The 16,082-nt window shown below is 33.5% G+C and overlaps 1 protein-coding gene across 1 annotated transcript in view; it reads left to right on the forward strand.

The window, feature by feature from the left end:
- Positions 1-11,406, forward strand: part of scarb2c (scavenger receptor class B, member 2c) — a 33,687-nt gene extending 22,281 nt beyond the window's left edge. The window contains exons 8-12 of the mRNA XM_062057036.1: positions 4,855-4,973; positions 6,766-6,839; positions 7,422-7,473; positions 7,608-7,760; positions 9,754-11,406. Coding sequence (XP_061913020.1) covers positions 4,855-4,973; positions 6,766-6,839; positions 7,422-7,473; positions 7,608-7,760; positions 9,754-9,792 — 437 coding nt within the window. The 3' untranslated portion in view covers positions 9,793-11,406. The remainder of the gene's footprint in view (positions 1-4,854; positions 4,974-6,765; positions 6,840-7,421; positions 7,474-7,607; positions 7,761-9,753) is intronic.
- Positions 11,407-16,082: the final 4,676 nt, after the last annotated feature.

Genomic DNA, 16,082 nt, shown 5'->3' on the forward strand with positions numbered 1-16,082 from the left:
TTACTCGACAAAAGTCACAATTTTATAAGAAAACTTGTAACATTTTGGCAATATCATAATAATAATCGGAATTTTACTTGGCAAAATTATGACAAAAGTAATCATTTTATAAAAAAACTTAAAAATGTTGGCAATATTATAATAATAATCAAAATTTTACAAGAAAAACGGAATATTTGTGCAATATTATGTCGAAAGTTGGAATTGTACTCAATAGTAGTCGCAATTTTACCAGAAAAGCTTAACATTTTGGCAATTTTATGAAAAGAGGCGTAACTTTACTCGACAAAAGTCACAATTTTATAAGAAAACTTTAACATTTTGGCAATATAATAATAATCTGAATTTTACTTGGTAAAATTATGACAAAGGTCATAATTTTATAAGAAAACTTAAAAATGTTGGCAATATTATAATAATAATCAACATTTTTCAAGAAAAACGGAACATTTGTGCAATATTATGTTGAAAGTTGGAATTGTACTCAATAACAGTCGCAATTTTACCAGAAAAGCTGAACATTTTGGCAATTTTCTGAAAAGAGGCGTACCGTATTTTTCGGACTATAAGTCGCAGTTTTTTTCATAGTTTGGCCAGTGCGACTTATATATGTTTTTTTTCCTTCTTTATTATGCATTTTCGGCAGGTGCGACTTATACTCCGAAAAATACGGTAACTTTACTCGACAAAAGTCACAATTTTATAAGAAAACTGTTGCATTTTGGCAATATCATAATAATAATCGGAATTTTACTTGGCAAAATTATGACAAAAGTCATCAACCTACTCAGTGGCCTAGTGGTTAGAGTGTCTGCCCTGAGATCGGTAGGTTGTGAGTTCAAACCCCGGCCGAGTCATACCAAAGACTATAAAAAAATGGGACCCATTACCTCCCTGCTTGGCACTCAGCATCAAGGGTTGGAATTGGGGGTTAAATCACCAAAATGATTCTTGGGCGCGGCACCGCTGCTGCCCACTGCTCCCCTCACCTCCCAGGGGGTGAACAAGGGGATGGGTCAAATGCAGAGGACAAATTTCACCACACCTAGTGTGTGTGTGACAATCATTGGTACTTTAACTTTAACTTTAACTTATTTTACAAGAAAACTTAAAAATGTTGGCAATATTATAATAATAATCAAAATTTTGTACTGGAATTGTACTCAATAGCAGTCGTAATTTTACCAGAAAAGCTTAACATTTTGGCAATTTTATGAAAAGAGTCGTAACTTTACTCGACAAAAGTCACAATTTTATAAGAAAACTTTAACACTTTGGCAATATAATAATAATAATCGGAATTTTACTTGGCAAAAATATGACAAGTCATAATTTTATAAGAAAACTTAAAAATGTTGGCAATATTATAATAATAATCAACATTTTACAAGAAAAACGGAACATTTGTGCAATATTATGTTGAAAGTTGGAATTTTACTCAATAACAGTCGCAATTTTACCGGAAAAGCTTAACATTTTGGCAATTTTATGAAAAGAGTCGTAACTTTACTCGACAAAAGTCACAATTTTATAAGAAAACTTTAACATTTTAGCAATATCATAATAATAATTAGAATTTTACTTGGCAAAAATATGACAAAAGTCATAATTTTATAAGAAAACTTGAAAATGTTGGCAATATTATAATAATAATAATCAAAATTTTACTAGAAAAACGGAACATTTGTGCAATATTATGTTGAAAGTTGGAATTGTACTCAATAACAGTCGCAATTTTACCAGAAAAGCTTAACATTTTGGCAATTTTCTGAAAAGAGGCGTACCGTATTTTTCAGACTATAAGTCGCAGTTTTTTTCATAGTTTGGCCAGTGCGACTTATATATGTTTTTTTTCCTTCTTTATTATGCATTTTCGGCAGGTGCGACTTATACTCCGAAAAATACGGTAACTTTACTCGACAAAAGTCACAATTTTATAAGAAAACTGTTGCATTTTGGCAATATCATAATAATAATCGGAATTTTACTTGGCAAAATTATGACAAAAGTCATCAACCTACTCAGTGGCCTAGTGGTTAGAGTGTCTGCCCTGAGATCGGTAGGTTGTGAGTTCAAACCCCGGCCGAGTCATACCAAAGACTATAAAAAAATGGGACCCATTACCTCCCTGCTTTGGCACTCAGCATCAAGGGTTGGAATTGGGGGTTAAATCACCAAAAGGACAAAAGTCACAATTTTATAAGAAAACTTTAACATTTTGGCAATATCATAATAATGATTGGAATTTTACTTGGCAAAAATATGACAAAAGTCATCATTTTATAAGAAAACTTAAAAATGTTGCTAATACTATAATAATAATCAAAATTTTACAAGAAAAACTGAACATTTGTGCAATATTATGTTGAAAGTTGGAATTTTACTCAATAACAGTCGCAATTTTACCAGACAAGCTTAACATTTTGGCAATTTTCTGAAAAGAGTCGTAACTTTACTCGACAAAAGTCACAATTTTATAAGAAAACTTGTAACATTTTGGCAATATCATAATAATAATCGGAATTTTACTTGGCAAAATTATGACAAAAGTAATAATTTTATAAAAAAACTTAAAAATGTTGGCAATATTATAATAATAATCAAAATTTTACAAGAAAAACGGAATATTTGTGCAATATTATGTCGAAAGTTGGAATTGTACTCAATAGCAGTCGCAATTTTACCAGAAAAGCTTAACATTTTGGCAATTTTATGAAAAGCGTCTTAACTTCACTCGACAAAAGTCACAATTTTATAAGAAAACTTTAACATTTTGGCAATATCATAATAATAATCGGAATTCTACTTGGCAAAAATATGACAAAAGTCATCATTTTATAAAAAACTTAAAAATGTTGGCAATATTACAATAATAATCAACATTTTACAAGAAAAACTGAACATTTGTGCAATATTATGTTGAAAGTTGGAATTGTACTCAATAACAGTCGCAATTTTACCAGAAAAGCTTAACATTTTGGCAATTTTCTGAAAAGAGTCGTAACTTTACTCGACAAAAGTCACAATTTTATAAGAAAACTTTTAACATTTTGGCAATATCATAATAATAATCGGAATTATACTTGGTAAAATTATGACAAATGTCATAATTTTATAAGAAAAATTAAAAATGTTGGCAATATTATAAAAATAATCAAATTTGACAAGAAAAACGGAACATTTGTGCAATATTATGTTGAAAGTTGGAATTGTACTCAATAACAGTCGCAATAAAGAAGGCGTAACTTTACTGGACAAAAGTCGCAATTTTATAAGAAAACTTTACCATTTTGGCAATATAATAGTAATCGGAATTTTACTTGGCAAAAATGTGACAAAAGTCATAATTTTATAAGAACTTGAAAATGTTGGCAATATAATAATAATCAAAGTTTTACTTGGCATAATTATGACAAGTCATAATTTTGTTGGAAATATCATAATAGTAATCGGAATTTTACTCTGCAAAATGATGACAAAAGTCATCATTTTACTCCAAAAATGTCACTATTTTACAAGAACAACAAAAAAATTGGCAATATTATCATAAAAGTCAGAATTTTAGATGACAAATGTCACCATTTTGCATTAAAAAGTAATAATTTTACATGAAAAAGTAATAATTTCACGAGAAAATAGTGCAATATTACAGAAACAGAAACTTCAAACTGAAAAATGTTTCACAAACTCGAAATTTTTTTTCACAAACTCAAAATTGTTTCACAAACTCAAAACAATGTTTCACAAACTGAAAAAATTGTTTCACAAACTCAAAAGTGTTTCACAAACTAAAACTTGTTTCTCAAACTAAAAAAAGTGTTTCACAAACTCAAAAATTTTCACAAACTGAAATAAAGTTTTCACAAACTCAAAAATGTTTCACAAACTCAAAAATTTTCACAAACTGAAATTAATTTTTCACAAACTCAAAAATGTTTCACAAACTAAAAAAAGTGTTTCACAAACTCAAAAATTTTCACAAACTGAAATAAAGTTTTCACAAACTCAAAAATGTTTCACAAACTCAAAAATGTTCACAAACTGAAATTAATTTTTCACAAACTCAAAAATGTTTCACAAACTCAAAACTGTTTCACAAACTCAAGTTTTTTTTCCCGCAAACTCAAAAATGTTTCTTTAAAAACTTTAAAATGTTGGCAATGTTATAATAATCTAAATTTTACTTGGCAAAAATATGACGAAAGTCATAATTTTGTAAGAAAACTTTAAAATGTTGGCAATATCATAATAGTAATCGGAATTTTACTCTGCAAAATTATGACCAAAGTCATCATTTTACTCCAAAAATGTCACTATTTTACAAGAACAACAACAAAAATTGGCAATGTTGTGATAAAAGTCAGAATTTTAGATGACAAATGTCACCATTTTGCATTAAAAAGTAATAATTTCACGAGAAAATATTGCAATATTACAGAAACGGAAAGAATATGAGAAATTGTTCCCAATTTTATAAGAAAAAAGTCGACACATTGTGAGAAAAAGACTTGCTTTGAATGTATTGCTGGTAATTGGTTTTTAATCTTCATTATTTACTTCATTATTACAGTATGTCTCTATATACTCTACATATTTTTTTATTGTTTTATTAATTTTGGCCAAAAGGGGGGCATTTCAATTTCTTACACACACTTATTATTTCTTATGTTGACCAGAGGGGGAGCACTTTTAAAACCGACACATAGTCAATTTTTGGGACTACCCTCATTTTGATAGATTTGAAGGCACTTTTCCTTGTTGATGTCTCAAGAAGGGTAGAAATACAAGAACACACACACGTCAAACATTTGTCTGCTTGTTGTGGTGACGGGGATTGTCTTGTGCCTTGCTCAGGGGCGCCCATCATCATGTCCTCGCCACACTTCTACCAGGGAGACCCCAAGTTTGTCCAAGGCGTGTTTGGCATGAAGCCCAACAAGGACGATCACCAGACCCTCATAGACGTCCACCCGGTGAGACCTTCCTTTTCCTTCCATGCAACTCCTCAGTGTGACCACAAGGTGGCGCACTACACGTCACCATCACCCCCTTCATTTTTGACCACTGAGTGCTAGTGTTAGTTAGTTCCCTAAACAGGCTACAACCCACCCACGTACACTAGATATTATGCTGACATGGATGACGTCATTGTCTAATTTGCATAATTGTCCATGTCGCATTTGAAAAGGTACGGTGGCTTGGAAGTGCAAAACACTTTTGTGAAACAAATTACAATTACACAAAACACATAATAAAAGACAAAATAATTACCAATGACACGAAACAAATAGACAAAACATTTTGAATTACATAAAACAAATTAAAAAAAAATTAAAATTACATTAAATAAATCAAAGACAAAATGATTTAAAGTTACATAAAACAAATAACAAAAGACAAAGAATTTTAAATTACATAAAACAAATAAGACAAAAAATGTAAAATTACATTAAATAAAAGACAACATGATTTAAAAGTACATAAAACAGATAACAAAAAACATTCAAAAATACACAAATCAAAAACAAAACAATTTAAGATTTCATCAAGCAAATAACTAAAGACAAAATAATTTAAAATTATACCAAACACAACAAAAAAACCATAAAACAAATAAAGGACAAAATCATTTAAAATTAAATAAAACAAAAGACAACATTATTTAAAATTACACTAAACAACTAACAAAAGACACAATAATTTAGAGTTACATAAAATAAATAACAAAAGACAAAATAATTTAAAATGACCTAAAACAAAAACCAAAAGATTTTTAAATTACACAAAACAAACACAAGTAAAAACGATTTAAAATTACATAAAATAACAAAAGACAAAACCATTTTAAATGACATAAAACAAGTAATAAAAGATTTAAACTTGCACAAAACAAATAAAAGACACAAATATTTAGAATGTCATAAAACAAATAAAATGATTTAAAATGACAAAACAAATTAAATGACATGAAACAAATAAAAGACAGAACCATTTTAAATGACATAATACAAATAACAAAAGATTTAAACTTACACAAAACAAATAAGACACAACTATTTAGAATGTCATAAAAGAAATAAAATGATTTAAAATGACAAAACAAATTAAATGACATAAAACAAATAAAAGACAGAACAATTTAAAATTACATCAAACAAATAAGAAAAGACAAAATACTTCAAAATTACAAATAAAAGACAAAACCATTTAAAATGACATGAAACAAGTAAAAAAAAATGTATAATGACATAAAAGAAATAAAAGACAACATAATTACAAATTACATAAAACAAACTAATTGACTTAAAATGACAAATAAGACAAAATAATTTAATATTACACAAACAAAAGACAAAAACATTCAAAATTACACAAAACAAAAGACAAAATATTTCCAAATTACACAAAACAAGCAATAGAAGACAAAATATTTTCTAATTACAGAAAACAAATAAAAGACGAAACTATTAAAAAAAAAATCATGAAATGTCAAATTGTTTTGCGCTTTCATGCCAAAATGTAAAATGGGCAGGAAAAAAATGTTTGTTGCTTATTTATGTTGCTCATTAAATATAATTAATTATATTTTAGAGGTGGGTCAGGAAAAGCAGATAAGACTGTAATATTGTGTGTGTGTGCGCGCGCACGCGTTTGTGTTTGTGCATGCACCATAATGCAATTTACAACATGGAACAATTTTGAAAGTAGCAGATACTTTTTGTGTTATGTGTAAAAAATTTTTAAAAAGTACAATATATTTTGCAGCTTACTGGAACCATCTTGCAAGCTGCAAAACGTCTCCAAATCAATGTCTTCGTCCAGCAAATACCCATATTCACGTAAGACACCTTTTTTATATCACATTATATTTGAATATATATACATATTTATATATACATACATACATGTGTATATATATATATAAATAAATAAATACAGTATATGTATATACTTATGTTTATATACATACACATATATACATACATATGTATGTGTGTGTGTGTGTATATATATACATATAGGTTTATATACATACACATATATATGTATATATACCTATATATATATATACATATAGATGTATATATATATATATACACAACTACATGTATATACGTACATACAGTATATGCACTTACATACATGTGTGTGTATACATATATATATATATATATATATATATATATATATATATATATACATACATATAATATACATGTATGTACAGTATATATACGTGTGTGTATGTATATACATACGTGTGTGTGTGTGTGTGTGTTTATACACAGTCGTGGTCAAAAGTTTACATTCACTTGTAAAGAACATAATGTCAAGGCTGTTGTAGAAATTATTGGATTTTTTTTAGGCATTTCTGTCCTTTTTTCACTGGTTGGAAATGTATATTATGTTCCTTTTTTTAGTCAGACGGGGAACGTGAGCACGGTGATCTTTCCTGTCATTTACCTGAATGAGGTAATCCCACTGTAAAAGTCATACTTTCACTTTCGTCATCATCACTTTTATTTCATATGTTCCTGTCGTTTATTTGAATGAGGTGATCCCACCACTTTTATTCAATGTGACACAACTTTCCTCGTCTCCTCAAGAGCGTCGTCATCGATGACGTCTCCGTAAAGAAGGTGGCGGCCGCGGTCTTCCAGCAGAACTTGGTGCTAAACATTCCCTTCGTGCTGATCGGGGTCGCCATCCTACTGGGCGCCGTCTTCATGTTGCTCGTGTGTCGCCAAAAGATGCCCGAGGTGAGTCGTCCCCCGTAACCTGACGTGTTTAACGCAACGTAACATGCATGGATTTGAGGAATTCAAAAACGCTTGTCCCTTTTGGGGTCGCTGGAGCCTGTCTCAGCTACAATCGGGCATTATGTAACAGCATATAATTATGTAGCATAGCATAGCATTATGATTATAGCACGGCATTATGTAGCATAGCATAATAATAATAATATGTGACATATAATTATGGATTATAGCACTGCATTAGGTAACATTGCATTACGTAACATAGCATTATGTAGCATAGCATGGTATTATGTGACATATCATTACATAGCAGGGTTTCCCACACATTCATTTATTTGTGGCGGCTCGCCACGAAAGAATTACGTCTGCCACAAATTTTTAAAACTTTTTTTTTTTTGTCCTCTCCAGCTTCTCAGGCAAATCATATAGTTGATGTAGATGCCCTTATCGGCTGTTCAGATTTACTTTACAAAAGAGAAGTGTAGGATACTTCTCTTGTTGCCTTATTTGTATTTGACTTTATTAAATGTATTTATATTACAAACACAACATGTGTATATAACAAAGGGTGCAAAGTCTGCAGGCAGTAGGAAACACATGGTTAAGTGTAGGGAGTAAAACTGATGGCAGTCTAAAGTTCAAGATTTTTGGAGCTCTTTGTTCAGTGGATCAGATGTTTGATGAAGCTCTGTGTCTATCTACCACCACTACTGTTTTCTGTTTATTTGTTACTGACTGTGGCAGGACACCTCTGCCTCTGTTTCACTTTATGTTGCTGGTAAATAATATGGTTGTAGTAGTAGGCTAAAGTTAAATTATTTAGTATGCACTAACTAAAGGGGCAGAGCTTTTATATTTTATAAGATATATTTTTTGTAAGAACCACAATTAATAAATATATTTCAGTGAATAACTTATTGTTCAAATCTGTATATAAATATGTACATAAAGTGTTGTAATTATATTGTAAAATGGATGGATGGACGTTTAAAACAAAACTGTTATTAATTAGTAAGTATACATTTTTTTAGCCTTTTTAGAGAAAATCAAATCATTGTAGTAAGTTATGCAAATTACTCAATGATGACATGGTGACCACGCCCATAGCCACGCCCCCACCGCCACAGGTATCTTGGCAGTTTATGGGAAACACTGCATAGCATAGCATTATGTAACATATCATAGCATCATGAAACATAGCATAGCATAGTATTATGTGACATAGCATTATGTAGCATAGCATAACATAGCATTACGTAACATAGCATCATGTAGCATAACATAGCATAGTATTATATTTTGTAACATAACAAATAATTATGTAGCATAGCATGGTATTATGTGACATAGCATTATGGATTATAGCATAACGTAATAGAGCATAGCATCATAATGATAAATTATAAATTTATAATTTATATATAAATCATGAAACATAGTATAGCATTATGGATTATAGCATAGCATTGCGTTATGTAACATATAGCATTATGTAGCATAGCATTATGTAATAAATAGCATTATGTAGCATAACATAGCATTATGTAACATGTAGCATTACATAGCATTATGTAGCATAACATAGCATAGCATTATGTAACATATAGCATTATGTAGCATAGCATTATGTAACACAGTGGTCCCCAACCACCGGGCCGCGGACTGGTACGATTGGTACCAGGCCGCACAAAAAATTAAATAAAATAAAAATTGTATTTATTTATTTAATTAAATCAACATAAAAAACACAATATATACATTATATATCAATATAGATCAATACAGTCTGCAGGGATACAGTCCGTAAGCACACATGATTGTATTTCTTTATGAAAAAAAAACAACAAAAAATAACCCCCCCGGTCCATGGGAAAAATGTTCAAGCGTTGACTGGTCCGCAGCTACAAAAAGGTTGGGGACCACTGATGTAACATATAGCATTATGTAGCATAGCATAGTATTATGTAGCATAACGTTGTAACATTGTTTCCAGAGTACAGCAGCAGAACGGCAGCCGCTGCTTGCATCCTAGCGGCCCAAACAGGAAGTGACGTGTGAACCTCGGCCGTGTTTCCTGCACTACTCAAGTATTCATCATCTGCACGTCAGAGCTCCAAGTACAAGTTTCTTAGTTTTTTTAAATACCCTCCCAGCTATATGGAAACTTTTTAGAATGTGTGGACGACCGGAGCCTGCCGTTCATTTTTTAAACATGTTGGACTGAAGTAAGTAAAAGTATTGCAGGCACTGACAACATGAAGGGAATTGAACATGTTGTGTTTGACTTATCTCCTAAACAACTGGTGTGTTTCTCAATCCTGCTGACAACAACGCCCTTAAAGGGGACCTATTATTATATTGTTATATGATTTTTATACAAGGGCTTTGGATTCTTCTACATTTCCCACAATGCTTTGCTGTTGGCCATATTAGAAGTCTTTGTAAACACGCTCATTGTTGCTAAGCATTCATCCAGCGATACTCGTAATACCCACGATATGTGCGGGTGTTTGTCAGGTTCAAAGACGGATGACATCTATTAAACAAGACAAGAAGCAAAGAATTAAACGGAGACAGAATTCAATTTGGCTCAATTTGAGGAGAGGCACAGTGTCTCAACACGCTCTGGCAAAAGATTGTACGCCACCTCTTTTTATTTGGACTTTCCCTGATTACATGGCAACAGCTGTTTCTAAGGGACGAGGGTCGTAAACAGTTCACAGAAAAGGTTGTAAAACAGTTCAAAGAAGCGGTGCCTGGTCGTGCTTCCTCTTCGCTTTTGTAGTTCTTAGGTCAAGACAATATCTTTCTGTTGATTACAATACATGGAAGAAACAGAACACCTTCATGTTGCTTCCCCCCCTACACAGTGAAGTTTTACAAGCCTTAGGTTCAAAGACAGCGTTTGTCTTCCCGCCGGGAACTCATTTCAACACAAAGCATTGTGATAACTTAGATACAATTATTCTAAGTGTTAACTGCCACGATGGAGGTGGGAGAGAAAGAAGTAGCGTTCATCTTGTTCATAAGCCGATTTCTGGACAAACGGAAGTGGCGGAAACGAGGAGTTAGAGGCTAAGGCACGCATGCATTGCAGCAATCAACCGAGATCATTTCATTTCAGGTAATTAAGAAGATTTTGTAAGTAGAAATGACAGCCCCAACTTTGCATTTACTTGATAACAGCTACTGTGCTCCTCTCATTAGGACGCGTGAAAGAACACATGAGACCCGTCATTCTCCCAATCTTGCCATACAGTCGCAGTGTGCTGATGTTTTTGGAATGTATCATCTTCAACAAACACATGTTCAGAGAAACACTAAGGTCTTTTAAGTATTTTTTGACTACTCAAATAACATCAGATTATAAAGGACAAATGTTTTTTGCTGCTACAGAAAGAAAAAGGGGGAGAGAGAGAGAGAGAAAGAGAGAGAGACTACTCAAATAACATCAGATTATAAAGGACAAATGTTTTTTGCTGCTACAGAAAGAAAAAGGGGGAGAGAGAAAGAGAGAGAGACTACTCAAATAACATCAGATTATGAAGGAGAAATGGCTTTTGCTGCTACAGAAAGAAGAAGGGAGAGAGAGAGAGAGACTACTCAAATAACATGAGATTATAAAGGACAAATGGCTTTTGCTGCTTTTGCAAAAACCAGGAACGTTTGGGCAAAACATTGGGTAAGGCGGTTACGGCTCAGTGGCCTTGTGGTTAGAGTGAGATCGGTAGGTTGTGAGTTCAAACCCCGGCCGAGTCATACCAAAGACTATAAAAATGGGACCCATTGCCTCCCTGCTTGGCACTCAGCATCAAGGGTTGGAATTGGGAGTCAAATCACCAAAAATGATTCCCGGGCGTGGCCACCGCTGCTGCTCCCTGCTCCCCTCACCTCCCATGGGGTGAACAAGGTCAGATTTCACCACTCCTAGTGTGTGTGTGACAATCATTGGTACTTGAACAACATCAGTCATTAAAAAAAAACCATTTAGAGGGTAACATCTGACAAACACATCATTTAGTGATCAACCAACATCCCAGCAGTCGAGAGTGGGTGATGGGAGACAATCTCCAGTGGGCTCCAAAAATGCATAGGCCATAAAAGTGTCTTATCTCTGGGGAAAAAACAACAGGACAGACAGTTAAGGCAAATAAACCACGACACAAACACTTAAGAGTGGTTTTGACAGGAAATGACTACAATATTTATTTTCTATCAGACTGAGATGACCGTAGATTGGCCGTCTGTGATTATTCAGGGTGTCAGGGTGGGAAATGAAGTAGTGGACAAAGTCCGGGTATTAGACGATGTCCCTTCTTGTACGGTCTTTCATCCGATTGTGTTAGTTTGCTCCTTACAACCACTAAGGGACTTATTTGTTTTTCTAACGACTCACAGTATTTTCCCTATCAGTGTTATTTTCCACTCAATAGTTCGGAAATATTACGTGCAGCGCTACCACGAACGAGGACGCCGGCCTTTCAACGCGGCTTCTGGCAATGCATTGTGGGATACTTTAGCCAGAAATCCCAAGCCCTTTATAGCAATTACACAACTACGATAGTAAAGAAGCAGTTAGTGAGGTAAATATTAACAACACAGAAATGACAATAAACATGATTGCACTACAAATGGAACTGGAATTCGCAATTTTGGTAGGAATGTGGTGTGAATGTCCCGATGTTGATGCTGAACTGAAATGTTGACGGGATGTAGAATGACTGTCGGAATAGTTTGAGTATAGAAAGTGTTTGAAATGCTGAAGAGTTGACCTGAAATTGAGTATCACAAGCTAGGATTTTTAAGTGTAAACATGTGAAATTAGCTAAGAAAGCTAGCATGCTAGTATAAGAGACATTAGCATACTTCCAAGATGGTGCCAAGTATCAAAATTCATGATTTTTAGGTCTAAACATAAGAAAAAATGTCAGCATGCTAACGTGCTCATAAATATGCTAACAGTTGACGTGCTAGCGCAAGGCGCCGCGCAACATGACATTATGCAACACAACACACTGAGGGGCCACCATGGACCGGGTGTGGGGACTAGACCCAGCAGGACCCAAAGGAGCAGGGCATACAGAGGGGGGTTGGACGGCCGGGCCCAGGACACCAGTCCCCAGTGTGCAAAGAAGACAAAAAGTAATAACTACATATTCATATTTGAAACATAGGTCCCCTATAAATATATACATGTCAGACAATAGGTCCCCTATAAATATTTACATGTGGAACAATAGGTCCCCTATAAATATATACATGTCAAACAATAGGTCCCCAATAAATATGTACATGTCAGACAATAGGTCCCCTATAAATATATACATGTCAGACAATAGTTCCCCTATAAATATTTACATGTCAGACAATGGGTCCCCTATAAATATTTACATGTGGAACAATAGGTCCCCTATAAATATATACATGTCAGACAATAGGTCCCCTATAAATATTTACATGTCAGAAAATAGGTCCCCTATAGATTTTTACATGTCAGACAATACGTCCCCTATAAATATGTACATGTCCAACAACAAGTCCCCTATAAATATTTACATGTCAAACAATAGGTCCCCTATAAATATTTACATGTCAAACAACAAGTCCCCTATAAATATTTACATGTCAAACAATAGGTCCCTGATAAATATATACATGTTGAACAATAGGTCCCCTATAAATATGTACATGTCAAACAATAGGTCCCCTATAAATATGTACATGTCAGACAATAGGTCCCCTATAAATATGTACATGTCCAACAACAAGTCCCCTATAAATATTTAAATGTCAAACAATAGGTCCCCTATAAATATTTACATGTCAAACAACAAGTCCCCTATAAATATTTACATGTCAAACAATAGGTCCCTGATAAATATATACATGTCAAACAACAAGTCCCCTATAAATATTTACATGTCAAACAATAGGTCCCCTATAAATATATACATGTTGAACAATAGGTCCCCTCTAAATATGTACATGTCAAACAATAGGTCCCCTATAAATATGTACATGTCAGACAATAGGTCCCCTATAAATATATACATGTCAAGCAATAGGTCCCCTATAAATATATACATGTCAAGCAATAGGTCCCCTATAAATATATACATGTCAAACAATAGGTCCCCTATAAATATATACATGTCAAACAATAGGTCCCCTATAAATATGTACATGTCAAACAATAGGTCCCCTATAAATATATACATGTCAGACAGTTGGTCCCCTATTAATATTTATACGTCAAAAAAATGTATATGTTACTTTTAATGACCACTAGGAATGTGTCCCTTTACCACTCTTCCTACTTTGTCACATCATTACAAGTATCTTTTAACACCTCTGATAACATTTGGACACAATACCACATTAACACAATACTACATTAACACAGTACTACAAGAACACCATACCACATTAACACCATACCACAATAACACCATACTACAATAACACCATACCACAACAACACAAAACTACAATAACACTATACCACAGTACTACAATAACACAATAGTACTACAGTAACACAACATGATGGCCAATGTTTTCCTGTAGTTCAGTGTATAGTCAAACATAAAACTGTTGTGTTGTGCATTTGTGGTTTGCCATGAAGTTTTCCTAATAAAGGTCAGCGTGCTTCACGTGAGCGCCTCATGTTTTCAAAAGTCTGTTGGCTCAAACTGTACAAGATAAAACTGTTAGCAAAACGTTCCGGAAATATGCAAGTGAAGTGCAGCCAGATGAAGGCCGAGAACAAGGCACGGGAGAAGCCGGAGACCACCGAGAGACCACACCCACTGCCCCAACAGCGTTGTAGTTTTAAAAAGGCAGTGACACTACACACTCTACCTGTCAGCTTGAAATTAAAAACATGAATCCTTATATTATTTTATTCATGTTAGCATTTAAGCTAGCTAGCCATTAGCGCTCGAATTTACAGCCAGCAGTTGTCAGCACTATACTGTGTTATCATACTGTATTATTATACTGTGTTATTATACTACATTATTATACTGTATTATTTGAATAGCTGTCAGGCTAGCTTTAGAACAAGTTGATTTTTAAAACCGACAAACAATTGACAAGGGACGGCGTGGCGAAGTTGGCAGAGTGGCTGTGCCAGCAATCGGGAGTGTTGCTGGTTACTGGGGTTCAATTTCCACGTTCTACCTTCCTAGTCACGTCCGTTGTGTCCTTGGGCAAGACGCTTCACCCTTTGCCTCTGATGGCTGCTGGTTAGCGCCTTGCATGGCAGCTCCCGCCATCAGTGTGTGAATGTGTGTGTGAATGGGTGAATGTGGAAATACTGTCAAAGCGCTTTGAGTACCTTCAAGGTAGAAAAGCGCTATACAAGTATAACCCATTTATTTATTTATTTATAAGTCTAAAAGGTTATGTCGACATAAACAGACTTATACACAAATGACAAGTCTAAAGTGTTATGTCGACATAAACAGACTTATACACAAATGACAAGTCTAAAGTGTTATGTCGACATAAACAGACTTATACACAAATGACAAAACAGACTGATACACAAATGACAAGTCTAAAGTGTTATGTCGACATAAACAGACTTATACACAAATGACAAATCTAAAGTGTTATGTCGACATAAACAGACTGATGCACAAATGACAAGTCTAAAGTGTTATGTCGACATAAACAGACTGATGCAAAAATGACAAGTCTAAAGTGTTATGTCGACATAAACAGACTTATACACAAATGACAAGTCTAAAATGTTATGTCGACATAAACAGACTTATACACAAATGACAAGTCTAAAATGTTATGTCGACATAAACAGACTGATACACAAATGACCAGTCTAAAGTGTTATGTCGACATAAACAGACTTATACACAAATGACAAGTCTAAAATGTTATGTCGACATAAACAGACTGATACACAAATGACAAGTCTAAAATGTTATGTTGACATAAACAGACTTATACACAAATGACAAGTCTAAAGTGTTATGTCGACATAAACAGACATACACAAATGACCAGTCTAAAGTGTTATGTCGACATAAACAGACTTATACACAAATGACAAGTCTAAAATGTTATGTTGACATAAACAGAAATATACACAAATGACAAGTCTAAAGTGTTATGTCGACATAAACAGACTTAAACACAAATGACAAGTCTAAAATATTATGTCGACATAAACAGACATACACAAATGACCAGTCTAAAGTGTTATGTCGACATAAACAGACTTATACACAAATGACAAGTCTAAAGTGTTATGTCGACATAAACAGACTGATGCACAAATGACAAGTCTAAAGTGTTATG

Source organism: Entelurus aequoreus, linkage group LG08 (assembly GCF_033978785.1).
Source record: "Entelurus aequoreus isolate RoL-2023_Sb linkage group LG08, RoL_Eaeq_v1.1, whole genome shotgun sequence".
NCBI classification, from domain to species: Eukaryota; Metazoa; Chordata; class Actinopteri; order Syngnathiformes; family Syngnathidae; genus Entelurus; species Entelurus aequoreus.